This window comes from Scyliorhinus canicula, chromosome 14 (genome assembly GCF_902713615.1).
Source record: "Scyliorhinus canicula chromosome 14, sScyCan1.1, whole genome shotgun sequence".
Taxonomy (NCBI): domain Eukaryota; kingdom Metazoa; phylum Chordata; class Chondrichthyes; order Carcharhiniformes; family Scyliorhinidae; genus Scyliorhinus; species Scyliorhinus canicula.
In genome coordinates, this window is record NC_052159.1 from 21,512,482 (window position 1) to 21,530,450 (window position 17,969).

Sequence of the window (17,969 nt, forward strand, 5' to 3'; positions counted from 1 at the left end):
AAATATTTTCCATAACTCATTGCGAAATATTCAACATGTATTAAATGTATTCAATCTTATTCATGGGCTCATGGGTAGTGAACAAGCGGATTTCAATATTGTGGCCCATTGAGATGAAGGAGGGTCCACTCGCTCTCCTAGGTTGCCCATTACTGCACTAGGGGTTTCATAGCCTGCACCTCCTATGCAATATTGGGAATGCAAAATGGCCTTCTTATAATGTAACATTGCAGAGAGAGTGCTTGGCAATCACCTGCTCCTATCTATTCTCCGTCCAAATTGAATAATGGCTGGATGCCAGTAAATTAACTCTTTTGCCTGGGTAGAGTGGGAAATGAAAGTGATGATCACCTGATGTGTGATTTTGGACTTCCCCTTTGAGACTTCACCAGGCACTAATGAGGAAGCAGTGCTCTGTGAAATAGAAATAGAAATCATAGCAAGAGCTCAGTCGCCAATAAAGTCTGGTCAAGTCAGGAGCTGATAGAGACAGATAAATGGGAGAGAGAGAAGAATGCTCCTGAAGGATATGCCTGGTCCTGGTTCATGCTGAATAGAGAGAGGGAGAGAGAAGACTGCTCCTGAAGGGTATGCTTGGTCCTGGTTCATGCTGAATAGAGAGAGGGAGAGAGAAGACTGCTCCTGAAGGGTATGCTTGGTCCTGGTTCATGCTGAATAGAGAGAGGGAGAGAGAAGACTGCTCCTGAAGGATAAGCTTGGTCCTGGTTCATGCTGAATAGAGAGAGGGAGAGAGAAGACTGCTCCTGAAGGATATGCCTGGTCCTGGTTCATGCTGAATAGAGAGAGAGAAGACTGCTCCTGAAGGATATGCCTGGTCCTGGTTCATGCTGAATAGAGAGAGAGAAGACTGCTCCTGAAGGATATGCTTGGTCCTGGTTCATGCTGAACTGCACCTGATGTGTGATTTTGGACTTTCGCTTTGAGAATTTCTCTGCCAGACCGAATGAAGAAACAGTGTGCCGTGAAATAGAAATCGATAGCAAGAGCTCAGTCGCCAATAAAGAGAGATAGAGGAGATTGCTCCTGAAGGATGTACCTGGTCCTGGTCCATGCCTTGCTGTGCATCCTGGCCGTGGGAGCCGTGGACTCGGGGCTTCAAGGGCCGAGTGTGGACAGTCTGACAGAATGTCGGAAGATCCGGAAAGACTTGACTGCCCTCGAAGTTCTGCCCGGCGGAGGCTGGGACAACCTGAGGAACGTGGACAAGGGGAGGGTGATGGACGCCAGCTACTCGCAGTGCCGGACCACCGATGACGGACTGTACCTGATCCCGGACCAGGTGTATGTGGTGCCGCTGAAGCGCACCAGCGTGGACATGGTGTCCGAGCTGATCGAGGACTGGCGCAAGTACGAGAGCACCACCAGCGCCTCGGTCAACGCCGAGCTGTCCTTCCTGCCCTACCTCAACGGCAAGTTCTCCGCCGACAACCAGCGGGTGAGGATGCAGCAGGCCGGCGGCGCCAGCGTGACCACCCGCATCCAGGTGAGGAACCTGGTGTACGAGGTCAGGGTCCAGGCCCACTTCCAGCTGGACCGGGACTTCCGCCAGCAGCTGGTGCGGATCGGCAACTACATCGAGAACAACCAGACGGCGGCCGCCCGCTACTACGCCGAGCTGCTGGTCCGCGACTACGGCACGCACCTGCTGACCGGGGTGCAGGCCGGCGCCAGCCTGCTGCAGGAGGACCAGCTGCGCTCCAGCTTCGTGGCGGACAGCCGGGACGACAAGGCGTCCATCACCGGCTCGGCCAGCGCCACCTTCTTCCACACGGTCAACCTGGGCCTGGGCGCGCAGGCCGCCCAGGAGGAGCAGCAGACCCGCCACTACCTGGGCAACCGCTCGCACTCGCGGATCGAGAGCCACGGCGGCGCCCCCTTCTACCCGGGCGTCACGCTGCAGCGCTGGCAGCAGCAGCTGGCCGGCCACCTGGTGGCCATCGACCGGGCCGGCCAGCCCCTGCACCTGGCGGTGGGCCCGCGCAGCGTGCCCGAGCTGCCCGAGCCCACCGCCCTGCAGGTGGCGCGGGCCGTCGAGCGCGCCGTCGGCCTCTACTACTCCGTCAACGCGCACCCCGGCTGCCTGGACGCCGCCTCGCCCAACTTCAACTTCGGCGCCAACCTGGAGGACGGCTCGTGCGCCGACTCCTTCCGCAACTTCACCTTCGGCGGGGCCTTCCAGGAGTGCAGCCCGCTGTCCGGCCCGGACGCCGGGCCGCTCTGCCGCAGCCTGGAGCAGAGGAACCCGCTCACCGGCTCCTTCAGCTGCCCCCCCGGCTACGCGGCCGCCCGGCTGCGCGCCGGCCTGGCCGAGGAGGCCTACAGCCGCTACGAGTGCCGCCAGCACTGCCACACCTGCTGGCTGCTGGCCACCTGCTGCCAGGACGTGTGCGGCGACGCCTACTACGTGCGCCGGGCCCAGTTCCGGGCCTCCTGGTGCGCGGCCGCCCCCCAAGGCCCGCTGCGCCCGGCCCCCGGCTACCTCTTCGGCGGCCTCTACATCGCCGGCGGCGCCGGCAACCCGCTGACCCGGGGCCGCTCCTGCCCGCCCTCCTTCTACCCGCTGCTCCTGCTCCGCGGCCTGCGCGTCTGCGTGGGCAACGACTACGAGCTGGGCAGCCGCCACTCGGTGCCCTTCGGCGGCTTCTTCAGCTGCGAGGCCGGCAACCCGCTGGCCGGGCGGCACGGCGGCCCGCAGACCGAGGCCCCTCAGGCCGACCCCAAGAGGTGCCCCCCGGGCCACAGCCAGCACCGCGCCGACATCAGCGACGGCTGCCAGGTGCTGTACTGTGTCAAGTCCGGCGCCTACCAGGGCCTCGGCCTGCCCCGCCTCAACGCGCCGCCCTTCTCGCAGCTGCCGCTCCTGAGCGGCGGCCCCACCAACACGGTGGTGGTCCTGACCGAGCACCAGCAGCCCTGGCTCAAGGACAGCCGCACCAAGCTGTGGAAAACCGCCCGCGCCTCGGACGCCAGCCGCCTGTTCGCGGAGGGCCCGTCCCCCGGCACCACGGCCGGCATCGCCTCCTCGGTCACCCTGGCCGTGGTGGCGCTGATCGCCCTCGCCTACTACGGCCGGAGGCGCTGGAAGAGCCGCGGCTACCAAACCCTGCGGAAGTCCAGCGGCGACCCCGACTCTGCCGAACCCCAGGACGCCGCAGATTCGCGGCCTCTCGTCCAGGATGGCGAAATCTGATCAGAAAAGACATTCCTGAGGGGTGGGGGTGGGAGGGGGTGGTGCGGAAAGAATGGGGCTGAAAATGTCATTCAACATAAACCTCTGCAGTGCAGGCATTGCTATGTTCAGTCATGTATTACTACGACCAAAAAAACAACTCACTTCAGTCTTGGTGGTTTGGGGACAGTAACCAGGAGAGAGAGGGATGGACAGGTGTGATAGTGAAGGGTATGGGGGCAGTACCCAGGAGAGAGGGATAGACAGGTGCGATAGTGAAGGGTATGGGGGCAGTACCCAGGAGAGAGGGATAGACAGGTGTGATAGTGAAGGGCATGGGGGCAGTACCCAGGAGAGAGGGATAGACAGGTGTGATAGTGAAGGGTATGGGGGCAGTACCCAGGAGAGAGGAGTAGACAGGTGTGATAGTGAAGGGTATGGGGGCAGTACCCAGGAGAGAGGGATAGACAGTTGTGATAGTGAAGGGTAAAGGGGCAGTGACCAGGAGAGTGGAATGAGACAGGAGCGATAGTAAAGGGGATGGAGCAGTAATCAGGAAAGTGGTTTAAACTGTTTTGGATATTAAGACGTGGGGAATGGATAGGATTGTGTGAATTTAGACTGGGTGGGGCATTTCAGGGTGTGGGGCATTGAGTGGGAGAGTGATTCAGGCTGAATTGGATATTTAAAGGGTGTAGGGAATTACTAGGATAGAAGGGGATAAGGCAGGGTGAGAGTAAGTAGGAGAATGGATTAGACTGGGTGGAATATTAAAGGAAATACAGAATGAATATTAGAGTTGGATTAGAAGACGCGTGGACCATTGTTGAGATAAACACCGACTGAAGTGACAAACCTATTTCTCTGAAAACATTCTGTGATTCATGTTCACTACCTCAAAGTTCACAACCTGTTTATTGATCTTGGCGTTACTTTTTGATTTAGCATTTTAAAACCAATCCAAATATTTTGATTCAAAAGAAACAGTGATTTGAAGTTTGTAAATCGTTCTAGCAATTGAAATTGTAAATGGGATGATAAGGAGAATGAGATATAATTTTCTTAACCACAGTAACCCTCTATATTGAGTACTACTAATGAAATCTCATGAGAGGAAAACACTTTTTAAAAATGAAATGGATGTATGTTTTAAAAATAAAATTGAGTTGAATTCTTTCACCTGTTTTTTGTGTGCATTTCAGTAACAATTTAAACTTATATCACACTTTAAATGTGGTAAAAATCCCAAGACGTTTCACAGTTGCTGATCAGCAAAGTTTTATACGGAGCCACATAAAGCAAACTTAGGTCAGGGGACTAAAATCTTGGTCAAAGTGGTAGAATTTAAGGAGTGCTTTAACGGAAGTGAGAAAGATAGATGGGCAAGAAATTCCAGAATTCGGGGGTTGGGCAGCTGGAGACACAGCTACCAATGTTGCGGTGAAGGAAGTTGAAAGGGAATAAGGAAAACGCCAAAGGCTGCAAGCATGGAGATTCTGTAAATTGCTAGAAACGTTGCTTCTCCCCAGATGTTGACTGGCCTTCTCTGTGCCTTTCCCCTTTTTAACAATTTCCACCTTACATTTATTCCTGTGCAACAGCTTTGTTTCTCAGTGATTCAAAAATTATGGGGGAATTTGCCGGGACCAGTGGCGGGAATGGGGTTGAATCGGGTGGGAGGCAAAAATGGGTTTCGGGCAAGTCTCCCGACCTCTGTCCTGAAGAACAAATAGACAGCCTCTTTTAAACACGGCGGTTAGAAAAACAGCAGCTCAAAAGAGGAAGTACTTGAGAGTTACTAGACCCCTGCAGAGTTATAGAAATAAACCAATGCAATCCTTCCTTTGGAACTGCCTGGACTTGTCATAAGAACTAGGAGCAGGAATAGGCCATCTGGTCCTTCGAGCCTGCTCCGCCATTCAATGCGAGCTCCACTTTCTGGCCCGAACACCATAACCCTTCATTCCTTTATTCTGTCAATCAGGAGGCTTTTGAAAGGTCTGAAATTGAATGTAAACAATACGGTCCCATGCTTTTAGCTTCTGAGCATGCACACAGAATTGAGAAAGTCAAAGGGCAATGGAATTTCCAAAAAGAACCACTTTCTACCACATTAAGGGGAATACTTGTATCTTCACCTCACAGACTTGAATTTAGCATGCTGAAAAACAGTTTAAAGGCTGCAGATGGGAAGATAAGCCAATCAACCCCCATCCCAGGAACGTCCCTGATCTGAGGCCCTGCAACCCAAGCCCCTCTCCCCCCCCCCCCCCCCCCCCCCCCCCCCCACTGGAACCTCGCATGTAGGATTCCCCCCTCAGCACTTTGGATGCAGGTGTAGGGAGGGTACTTACCCCTTGTTCCCCCTATCTTAGAGTACAAAGTACTAGGTTAGCACTGCCAATGGGGGGGTCTGAGGGGTGAATGAGGGGGTGAATGAGAGAGGGCTCAAGGGGGTAATGAGGAGGAGGAGGGGGTTTTGTCAGCAATTAAGGGGTGGGGGTTGCTATGCCAGCGATCTGGGGGAGCTGCAACTATTCTGAGATGAGGGCACCCTTCAAAATTGGTGCCCCAATTTCTGAGGGGCAAGACCTGTCGAGAGATTCGGTCCCACTCTCTCAGGTCCATCGAAACCCCGAAGTGCCATTGAATGGGTCGAAAAGCCTGATCCTGGGTTTAAAAACCTGGGTTTAAATTGAATGGCACGTCAAGTTTGCTCCTAGTGCCAGCGGGAAACACCCCGGCTTTCCTACCTGCAATTTCACTTAGTTTTCAATCAGGAGAATTGCGCCCTATATTTTTAATTTTGATACACTTTAATAATAATAATCATTATTGTCACAAGTAGGCTTACATTAACACTGCAATGAAGTTACTGTGAAAATCCCCTAGTCGCCACATTCCGGAACCTGTTCGGGTACACAGAGGGAGAATTCAGAATGTCCAATTCACCTAACAAGCACGCCTTTCGGGAATTGTGGGAGGAAACTGGAGCACCCGGAGGAAACCCACTCAGACATGGGGAGAACGCAAAACCACCTACTTCCTTCAGTACTAGCACCCTATGATTGAAATGTATATTATCTGCAGGATTCACTGCTGCACCTCCCAAAAGGCAACCGCATGGGAACATCATCATCTCCAGGTTCCCCTCCAAGTCATACAATATGCCAACTGAACATATATTAATTACCTTCATTTTCAGTGGGTTGAAATAATAATAATCTTTGTTCTTGTCACAAGTAGGCTTACATTAACGCTGCAATGAAGTTACTGTGAAAAGCCCCTAGTCGCCACATTCCGGCGCTTGTTCGGGTACACTGAGGGAGAATTCAGAATGTCCAAATTAACTAACGGCACGTCTTTTGGGACTTGTGGGAGGAAACTGGAGCACCCAGAGGAAACCCATGCAGATACGGGGAGAACGGGCAATCTCCGCACAGACAGTGACCCAAGCCGGGAATCGAACCTGGGAACCTGGCACTGTGAAACAACAGTGCTAACCACTGTGCTACTGTCCCGTCCATTGTGGGACTGCAGTGTTTTAAGCGGAAAACCACCATTTCAAGGACAACTATGGATGGATGATCAATGTCTATATCACTACAGTTTATTTTTAAAATGTCTGTAAGGGCCAACTCGGAGAGACTCTTTTTGATGAAAAATTATTTCCTTCAGTGTTGACCCTCTTAATATTAACAGTCTTGGTGCAGAGGAATAAATTTAAGGCAGGAAAATAAAAGAGGGGTGGGGGGAACACAGAGAAGATTGGTCAGCATTTGTGGAGGAGCAGTTTATCCAGTTTTTCATGACCCACACAGTTATGCAGATGCATAGTTTCTAGCTTGTTCACACATTGTAGGGTATACTTTACACCCATCAACAAAATCTACATGATATATAAGATAAAAATACAAAGTTGTTATGAGGTTATTTTGTCAAGGTGGTGCTAGTGTTTATTATGTGTCATTTAAGAGCTTACCTGATATAACAAGTAATGATTACATAGAACATACAGTGCAGAAGGAGGCCATTCGGCCCATCGAGTCTGCACCGACCCACTGAAGCACTCACTTCCACCCTATCTCCGTAACCCAATAACCCCTCCTCACATTTTTTGGTCACTAAGGGCAAATTATCATGGCCAATCCACCTAACCCGCACGTCTTTGGACTGTGGGAGAAAACCGGAGCACCGGGAGGAAACCCATGCAGGCACAGGGAGAACGCCCAGACTCCACACAGACAGTGACCCAGCAGAAAATTAGATGTTATTTTGTCGACATATGATAATTAAAAGCTGCTGGTTCAAAATTATTTTTTCTAAATGAACTCAAAACAGGATGAGGAAAAACACCATCTTTCAGTTTAATGCTTTTAGAACAGAAAACAACTGTATAATCAGTAGTCTGTCTTTTGTTCTCATTAACACTCAGAGGAGTGCATACAGACAAAATAAGAATCTTTATTATTGTCACAAGTAGGCTTACATTAATACTGCAATTAAGTTACTGTGAAAAGTCCCTAGTCGCCACATTCAGGTACCTGTTCGGGTACACAGAGGGAGAATTCAGAATGTCCAAATGACCTAACAGCACATCTTTCGGGACTTGTGGGAGGAAACCGGAGAACCCAGAGGAAACCCACACAGACACAGGGAGAACGTGAGTTGGTATTTTAACTCCACTTCAAAAATTTGATTTTGGAATTCTATGATTTGAACAGGTAACTGCTGGAGTTCAGAGATTTTGTTTTCCAAATCAGTTCTAATTTCATCGTCAGATTCAAGTTTGGATTTTGCATCTCGCAATTCTTCAACAACTGCAATTAGTTGGTCTTTAGTGGACCTATACTCATGATCAGTTTTATTTTTAGTAATTATCTCTTGCTGTCTGCGAAATTGTCCCACATTTACCAGGGACCAATTTGTACGTTCTGCTCCGTGCAGTTGTGTGCATTTTCCCCATGCTCTCTTGATATTATCGAAGGACCACTGTCCTCTGGGGATATCATACTTTGATTCAATTTTTCTTGAGGTTTACGAAAGAAAGAACCAAAATCCCCCAACATATCTTCAATAGAAACATCTGGGGCGCAATTCTCCGCACTCACGACGGTGCGGAGAATAGCGGGGTTCGTAAAATTTTACTGCCACGCTAGTCTGACGCCCTCCCGCTATTCTCCCCCCCCCCACGCCCGACTCCCGATACGAATCGCTGCCGCCGTTTTTTTACTGCCAGCAGCGATTCTCAGCTGGCCGATGGGCCGAGTTCCAAGCCCTTTACGGCTGTTTTTACGAACGGCAAACACACCTGGTCTGGCCGTTCGTAAAAACGGCCGTAAAGTGCCGATTATTAAAACCATGGCACCGATTGGCACGGCAGTACCACGGCCGTGCCAAGGGTGCCATGGGCCCACGATCGGTGGGCACCGATCGCGGGCAGCGGGTCCGATACCCGCGCACTCTTTGTCCTTCCGCCGCCCCGCTGTATCACTTCGCGGGGCGGCTGAGGGGCATCCCGGCCCGCGCATGCGGGGTTTCGCGCAAATGCGCGATGACGTCATCCGCGGGTTGTAGTCTTCCAATCCGCGCATGCGCGGCTGACGTCATATGACGCATCAGCCGGTGCAAACTCTGGCAAGCGGGCTTAACGAAATTCATTAAGCCCGCGATGCCGGAGTTTACGGCGGCGGCATGCTCGCCCCGACCGGGGACCAGAATCGGTTCCCGGTCGGGGAGGGGGAGGCTGGCATCAAACCCGCCCGGATTTGACGCCAGCCTTACGATTTCTCCCTCTCTGGGAGAATCGCGCCCCTGGTATCCCAGATCCTCCTTTTATCGTTATAGGGAGTAATTTTCTGCTTTCTAAAGGCTCTGAATCTATACTTTCATCTGGATCAGCCATAAATTCAACCTTTCACCTAACTTTTTGTGTGTAGGCTGTGTTAGTCTCAACGACCGGCACCTGATTGATTTAACACAGTCTATAAAAATGTCCTTTTCAGAGTCGAAGCACTGATTGATGCGGCTTTAAGACTTTTAATGGGTGAAAAAGATATCTCTTAACCCAGTCTAGCCGTGGGTTCCGACTGTCTTCCGGGCCTCCTCCGATTATTCCTGAAGCTTCCGTCGTCGCCTGGGCCGCCTCCGATTTTTCACGAAGCTTTCCGAACCTCTCCGAAGGTCGTATCAGAACTCCTCCCCTGTTGCCGACTACGCCAGTTGTAGGATTTCGACTGTGTCAGTTGAGGGATTTTGAACCCATTCAATTCAAGGTTACCAGCTGCACTTGCGATTACTGGAACTCAGTAGAAATTCAAGTTGAAACTTGTCAGGTGCAAATAAGAATAGTTTTATTTGTCTTCTATTGATCACAACTTGAAAGTCACTTAAAAGGCAATTCGTTGACAATTTGAAGCTTTCAAAGAATCACAGGAATTATCTTCTTAGACAAACAGCTCGAAACATAACTTTTAAAAGTCAAAGTCTGGGGGCAGCACGGTGGCGCAGCGGTTAGCATTGCTGCCTACGGCGCTGAGGACCCGGGTTCGAATCCCGGCCCTGGGTCACTGTCCGTGTGGAGTTTGCACATTCTCCCCGTGTTTGCGTGGGTTTCACCCCCACAACCCAAAGATGTGCAGGGTAGGCGGATTGGCCACGCTAAATTGCCCCTTAATTGGAAAAAAAAAATAATTGGGTACTCTAAATTTATTAAAAAAAAGTCAAAGTCTGAAGTCAAAGTCTGAAAATGAAATATGAATACAGAGAGACAGTGAATAGTTCAGATCAAAGTATAGATGCTTCTAACCTACCAACAAAAACTATCCTAAAACTCTTTCTCTCTCTCTCTAACCCTCTCTCTCTCTAACCTAACCTAACTCTCTCTAACCTAACCCTAACCTAGCTCTCTAAAATGGCGGCAAAATCTTCTATTGTTATACTGTTTCATATCTGTCTTAAGTGATCTGATCACACCCCAATATAATCCTAATTGGTTTGGGTTAGACTCAAACACATTTGATCTGACGGCAAGCTGTCCATCTTCAATATGTAACATTACTTCTAATTGTTGCCTGTCTGCCTACTTGTGCATGTTAAAGAATGCAATATTGTGCTTTATCAAAGCTAGCAAAAACTGGTTTTATGCTGACCTGTCTACTGCAACAATGGCGACCTCATGCTATCTCATCATACAATGCTGGACATGACTCCAAAAATATAATTCAAACTGTCTATTTCAATCTAGTAAAGTAAATGATGCTGCTTTTATAAAATTGTTGTAATGAGAATGTTGGAATCAAATATATATTTGATTCGATGTTCTAACTGTCCAAACTTTAAAAACAAGGCAACATAGTCTAAAATGTTTCAGCTTCTATAAGTCATGGGATGTGATTCGCCCTAATCTTGAACGGCGTGAGAACAGTAGAACCTTCACTCCTGCCACCTCGTTGCCATGGGTTCAGCCCTTGTCCTTGGAGAAATGTAATGAAAAGTGTTTGTCTTATCAGACTTCTATGTTAATTTAAAACTATGACAATGAGTTTGCAAAATATGTGTTTTCTTTAATTTTAAAACTGGGGATTAATATTTACGCTTAAACAGCTATCTTTTACCTATATTAGGTGTATTAGAAATACCTGGCTTCTACTACGTGCAAACTCCACACAGACAGTGACTCAAGCCGGGAATCGAACCTGGGACCCTGCAGCTGTGCAGCCATAACTAACCACTATGTTACCGTGCTGCTATTGTCTGAGTTTAAAAAAAAACATACTTGAATTTTACCTGGGCAAAATTTTTGTATCTTTTGCTCTAGCTTTTCCAGCAGTTCAGCTGATTGGATGGCAATGGGGCAAATTGGTATGCCTGTTCGAGTGTTACTAATAGGATTGATCGATTAACATTCTAAGATTACACAATCCAACTTCAGTCAATTGGGCATAAAATAATCTTGTCTTGGACCTTGCTGGGTATAAATTGGTTGGCGTGGCTCCTACATTGTACAGCTGTGACAACATTTGAAAAATACCTTGTTGGCTGTAAAGTACTTTGGGATTTTCTCAGGTTGTGAAAGGCACTATATAAATGCAAACACTTTCTTTCTTAAAATAACAAGTTGAAACCAAAGCTTTTGGTGGGAGACTAAGACCTTTAAAAGAAGAGAACTTCGTAATGATGAAAAATACAATAGTCAACTCAGAGTATCCAATTCTTCTTTTTCCAATTAAGGGGCAATTGAGAGTGGCCAATCCGCTTACCCTGCACATCTTTGGGTTGTGGGCTCGAGACCCATGCAAACACAGAGAGAACGTGAAAACTCCATACGAACAGTGACCTGGGACGGGGATTGAACCCAGGTTCTCGGCACTGTGAGGCAGTAGAGCTCACCACTGCGCCACCGTGCCTCTCCACAAAAATCAACTTAATTGCTAAATTTAATCATGTTATTTTTAAATGAGTGATATTCCCAACTTTCTTTACAATAGACAATAGTTACCTTTCATTTTATTTCATCTCCCTAAAAAGAATGGATTTTTTTCTTGGACCTTTGCAGGGAAGTGGCAAATTTATCTTCCAGGCCTTGGTCATATTCAACCACAAATTTGTTCCATTACTAATGCGGTTAATTTCCACACCTGTAACATTATCCAACATCATCCCACCTTAGCTCATCTAATGTTGACCTTTATCTAAGCCTTTGTTACCTCAAGACTTGGCTAGCTTGCATAATTTTGAAGTCATCCAGAATCCCGCTGTCTTTATCCTCGTGTGCACATTACCCTCGAGCCTGCTGGCCTACATTAGCACCCGGTTAATCAATGTCTTAATTTTAAAATCTGCATTCCCGTTTTATTATTCTTGCAGGGCATCATCCCCTCCGTATCTCTGTAATATTCTCTAGTCCACAAGCCTCAGAGATCTCGTTGCTCCTCTAATTCCTGCCTCTTGACCATGCTTGATTTTAATCACCCCACCATTGTTGCCCTTGCCTTTAGCTGCCAAGGCCTTAGGTTCTGGAATTGCATTGCATTCCTAAACCTCTGCACCTCTCTATCCTCTTTTACCCTTTAGTCATGGAGTCACAGAGTTTTCCAGCAAATGTAACCTTGTATGCTATAGTATTTTAAGTGCTTATCTAAATGCTTCTTAAATGTTATGAGGATTCCCTCCTCTACCACCCTTTCAGATAGTGAGTTTCAGATCCTCACCACCCTCTGGGTGATATTTTAATATATTTTGAAATATTTTAAACGGTGCCAAAAAATTACTTAATTGGCCAAGCTTTGATCATCCTCCCTACTGTTTCTGAATGTGACTTAGTGTCAAATTTTGTTTTGAACGCATCTGTGAAACGCCTTGGGACGTTTTACTCTGTTAAAGGTAGTTATTGCCAAGTCATTGCTCTCTATCTTATCCATTTTATGCTTGATCTAAGTGTTTTGGATGTTGACACGGGGTGCAAAAAGTACAAAATGTTCCATTTGTCAACTTTGAAACAGCTATTTTGGTCAGTGTAAAATGCCCCTCATTTTCTGCTGGACAAATCAAATTGCTTTGTATCTTTAAATTAATCATAGAATCATAGCACTTACAGTGCATAAGGAGGCCATTCAGCCCATCGAGTCTGCACCAGCCCTTGGAAAGAGCACCCCATTTAAGCCCACATCTCCACCCTATCCCTGTAATCCAGTAACCCCACTTAACCTCTTTGGGCACTAAGGGCAGTTTAGCATGGCCAATCCACCAGGCCACATCGCTGGCTTTTAAAGCAGACCAAGCAGGCCAGCAGCACGGTTCGATTCCCGTACCAGCCTCCCCGAACAGGCGCCGGAATGTGGCGACTAGGGGCTTTTCACAGTAACTTCATTGAAGCCTACTCGTGACAATAAGCAATTTTCATTTTCATCTTTGGATTGTGGGAGGAAACCGGGACACCCGGAGGAAACCCACGCAGACACGGGGAGAACGTGCAGACTCCTCACAGACAGTGACCCAAGACCGAGAATCAAACCTGGGACCCTGGAACTGTGAAACAACAGTCCTAACCACTGTGCTATTATGCCACCCAAGATTATAAACCAGTGCTGCAGACTACAGTTCAGGCGCATTCTCCTACGCTTCAAGATGTTTTTTGCTGCAGGTTTTTATTGCACCGATCATTGAGTATTTCCCATCCGATCTGCTTATTGTAAACAACATTCTGCACTTGTTTTTCCGATCTATTTCCATTGATGCTACTGGAATTGATCAGGTTCCGGATACTTCAAATAGCAAGTAATAAATGATTAAGATCTCAAGCGGCAAGAGCTCAATTCTACAATTTGTCCAATAATTGAGGCAGCCAGCTGTATAGAAGGGATTGTGATTCTTCCTTTCATCAGTTCTATTAACCAGCTTGCGTGTGACTGTCAGAGCAACACATTTCTGAGAAGTTTAGGATGTGTCGTTATTAGCAATGCTCACATCAGTAGTTCAGGAAACGCTCGAAAACAAATTGGAGCCGTGTTCGTTTGGGCTTTTTTTTTACCATTTAAGGGCAGAAATCAAAACCGTGTCATCATGGTGTGAGGGTGGTGTTAATTTCTGGTGCAATGAGGAAAAATCAGGTTTTCAAACTCTGACTGCGAACCAATTCGGAGCTGAAACAATGCAATCCTGCAACATCTATGTCTACTTCCAACTCCTCAGTCTTGGTGAGTAAAAATGATTGAGAGTTCAGTTGACTGGGGACAACTAAGGACCTTTCTTTTTAGAGTGGCATTGATTCTTTCAAGGGATTACATAGACCATTGTAGCTTCTTTGGATCATTATTTGTATCATTTTTCAATTCTCTGAAGTCATCTGAAAAACAACATCAGATCTAATGGATTTCTATTAACAATGGAAAATTCTTAAACAGGGAGGAAAACTAAAATAACTAATTTGCAATCGTTTGACAGTATATTTAACCAGTGGCTGTAGCTTTGGCAAAACTTTTAACATCTCTCAGCAAAACCACTTCACAAAACTCAACTACTTATATCATTCATTGAAAATTAGCAGGGGTTTTGACAGAGTAGATAGGAGGAACTCACTTCCACTGGTGGGAGGTGAGTAACCAAAGATACAGATTTAAATTATTTGACAAGAAAGTTGGAGAAGAGGAAGTTGAAGGCAACATATTTTGCTCAGTGAGTTGTTCTGATCTGAAATGTATTGTCTGAAAGGCTCAGGATGCAGTTTCAATAATAGCTTCAAAAGAGAATTACCAGTCGGCATATACTAGAAAAGGAAAAGTTTAGTGCCCTCCTTCGTACTCAATGATGATGTGCAAACACCAGAGAACAAGATGAAAGCAACAGCCAACAAGGCTGAAAATGTTTAGGTCAAAATTAGTGCAAGACTCTAAAGCCTTGGTTTTCAAAACTTGCAGGCAAGATTACAAAGAGCGAATATTGTATAGTTATCTATTCATACAATGCTATTATACAGCAGAGTAGCAGCAAGTGTGGTATTGTATCAGCAAGGCAATTAACATAATCTAAGAAAATGTAGGGATTTTTTTCAGTCACAGTCACTTCATCTTTCGAAATTCTGGGTCAATGTAGGTCAAGTTTTATCTACCGTTTAAAATAATTTGTACAAGTCTGCATCTTAGTATCGAAGTGTACATCATACACCCATTCGTTTTTAGTTTTGGGAGCAATTTCCCCTCCAGGCGCTATTTGAGAAAGACAAGTTATTATTTGAAACAAGTTTTGTATTTTTATGTTTTTAATATTTTTATCATTTGTCTATTCATGTAGAAAAAGTCAAATAAATCTACATCTACACTTAATGCACCTAAAATAAAAGTTAATATATTCTGTTTTAATATTTTAGTCTTTTTCTTAATAATTTCTTCAAGTATAATTGGAATTTACTTCTTTCTCCATACTGTAGCTAAACTAAAATGGCATTTTTGATATTGCCTGTCCTAAAAGGAAATGATGTTTCCCACTGTGTTTTTCTCACATCTAGTTGTCATAATTACACTTTGTTATATCTGCTGAGTGCACGGATAAGCACATTAATATAATAACGGAGAAAGAACTTTACCGATCTGTGAATGCCTGACCCTGATTGCGTGTTTGATGTCACCATTCTAAAATGTAAAATATTTCCGGTAGAAACATTTAGATATAGCAATTACACTGTATGAATAGTGAGCTTTGTGTGCCTCTGTGTAGGTAATTCCCCTTGTATGCTATTTTTAATAGATTAGTGTATCTGTCAGATTGGCAGACAATGGCGGCACGGTGGCACAGTGGTTAGCACTGCTGCCTCACAGCTACAGGGACCCAGGTTTGATTCTGGCCTTGGGTGACTGTGTGGAGTTTGCACTTTCACCATGAGTCTGCGTGGGTTTCCTCTGGGAGCTCCGGTTTCCTCCCAAAGTCCAAATATGTGCAGGTTAGGTGGATTGGTCATGCTAAAAAGTAACCCCTCAGTTATTTTAAAAATAATTTCAGAGTGCCCAATTCCTTTTTTCCCAATTAGAGGGCAACTTAGTGTGGTCAATCAATCCATCACACCTTTTTTGGTGTGAGACCCACGCAGACACGGGGAGAATATGCAAACTCCACACGGAGAGAGTGACCCAGAACTGGGATCAAACCGGGGTCCTCGGTACTGTGAGGCAGCAGTGCTAACCACTATGCCACCGTGCTGCCCACACAATTACTCCATTTTGTCCAAAGATAGACAGGTTAGTTGGAGTTACAGGGATAGGTTGGGGGTGTGTGCCTAGGTAGGGTGCCCTTTCAGAGGGTTGGTGCAGACTCGATGGGCCAAATGGTCTCCTTCTGCATTGTAGGGATTCTGTGGAATGGAGTTCGAAATCAACTTTGGAAATGCCTATTTTACAAAATCTAATTGTGCTTGATTTTACATTTCTTGACAGTGAGCAACTAAAATACTTAATAAAGTTTTGCGTAACATTTTTCAAGTCAGTCACCCTTTAATGGATCATTTTCATTTCCAAGGTCAATGACAACATCAATGTTCAACAACACAAATCCTTCTGGGGCTAGAGGTAGGGAGAAGGTGGGGTGGGTGACAGGGAAGTTAAGTAGCATTTATTTGAAGCATTTTTTGAAGTGAAACTGGTTTCCGGATGACATCCCATAGACTCAGCAATTAAATATGTGAACCAGTTGGAACTGCAGTATTCCAGGCATGTTGATGACTGATGAGTTAGCTTGTCTCATTTTGAAAGCTGCAAATTTCTCATATCTCTAAATCATTGTGTAAATAAAAGGGTATGGTGATAGTGGCAGGGCAATGTTTTATTGAGATCAATGCATTTTATCTGAATAAATGAAATATCATCTTGACACCAGTTTCGCTTCAAACAGACCCTGTTTCATTTCCCCCACCTAAGATTTGAATTGTTAAACATTGATACCTACTTTTCTGGATATATATTAATAACCCAGAACTGCGTGTGCATTGCATAAGTTCAAAATTTGAAGATGACGCAAAACTTCTCAGTGCTGTGAACTGTGAGGAGGACAGTGATAGACTTTAAGAGGACACAAACAGGTTGGTACAATGGGAAAACACATACAGCAAGTTAAATTTAATGCAGAGATATGTGAAGTGGTACATTTTGGTAGGCAGAATAAGGCAATGAAAAATAATGAGGCATTATTTCAAGGGGGGGGGGGGGGGCGGGGGGGGGGTGGTCAGGAATAGAGGATCCAAGGGTATTTTGCACAAGTCATCAAAGGTGGCAGGGCATATCGAGAAAGTGGTCACTAATATAAGACCTTGGACTTCGTAAATAGAGGCATTGAGTATAACAGCAAGAAGGTTATGATGAATCTTTTTGAATCAAACACTGATTTAACCTAAACTGGTGTATGTGTCCAATTCTTACTACACTTCAGGAAGGATGTGAAAGCTTTCAGGAAAATGTGGACAAGATTTATGAGAATGGTCCTTGGTGATAGACTTGGTGAGAGGTAGATAGATTGGAGAAGCTGGAATTGCTTTTCTTAGAGAAGAGGAGATTGAAAGGAGATTTGATAGGAGTGTGTGAAATCATCAGGTGCCTGGACAGAGTTGATCTAGAGAAACTGATCCTACTGCCAGAAGGGCCAAGAACTAGAAGATAGTGTGGTTCAGATATTGGCAAAAGAACTAGTGATGAAATGCAGAAAAATCTTCTAACGCCGTGAGTGGAAAGGACCTGACATGCACACCCAGAGAGTGGATTGGAATGGATCTGTTTTATTATCTTGTGTACCGGGGGTACAGTGAAAAGTATTGTTCTGTTCTCTGTACTGTCCAGACAGATTGTTCCATACATGAAAAAAAAACATAGGACATACATAAAATACACAATGTAAATGCATAGGCACAGGCAACGGGTAAGCATATAGAGTGTAGTACTACTCAGTAGAGAAGACGTGTGAAGAGATCAGTTTAGTCCATAAGAGGGTCATCCAGGAATCTGGCAAGTTTGTTTTGAACCTGTTAGTTCGTGTTCTCAGACTTTTGTATCTCCTGCCTGATGGAAGAAGTTTGGAAGAGAGAATAACCCGGGTGGCAGGGGTTTTTGATTATGCTGCCCGATTTCCCAAGGCAGTGGGAGGTGTAGACAGAGTCAATGGATGGGAGGCAGGTTCGCCTGATGGTCTGGGCTGTGTTCACGACTGTCTGTAGTTTCTTATCGCCTTGGGCCGAGCAGTTGCCATACCAGGCTGTGATGTAGCTAGATAGGATGCTTTCTATTGTGCATCTGTAAAAATT

The 17,969-nt window shown here is 46.2% G+C and overlaps 2 protein-coding genes across 2 annotated transcripts in view; both read left to right on the forward strand.

Annotated features, from left to right (window-relative positions):
* Window positions 1-461: 461 nt before the first annotated feature.
* On the forward strand, window positions 462-4,369 carry LOC119977603 (macrophage-expressed gene 1 protein-like). The gene has a single exon (XM_038818728.1). It carries the CDS (start codon window positions 1,052-1,054, stop codon window positions 3,209-3,211), a length of 2,160 nt encoding a protein of 719 aa, XP_038674656.1. The 5' UTR covers window positions 462-1,051; the 3' UTR covers window positions 3,212-4,369.
* Window positions 4,370-13,742: 9,373 nt separating this feature from the next.
* LOC119977746 overlaps window positions 13,743-17,969 on the forward strand; it is a 52,874-nt gene continuing 48,647 nt past the window's right edge. The window contains exon 1 of the mRNA XM_038818951.1: window positions 13,743-13,887. Coding sequence (XP_038674879.1) covers window positions 13,842-13,887 — 46 coding nt within the window. The 5' untranslated portion in view covers window positions 13,743-13,841. The remainder of the gene's footprint in view (window positions 13,888-17,969) is intronic.

What these genes read in the sequence shown, in the direction of transcription:
- LOC119977603 (XM_038818728.1), top strand. Translation starts at nt 1,052, where the DNA reads ATGTACCTGGTCCTGGTCCATGCCTTGCTGTGCATCCTGGCCGTGGGA.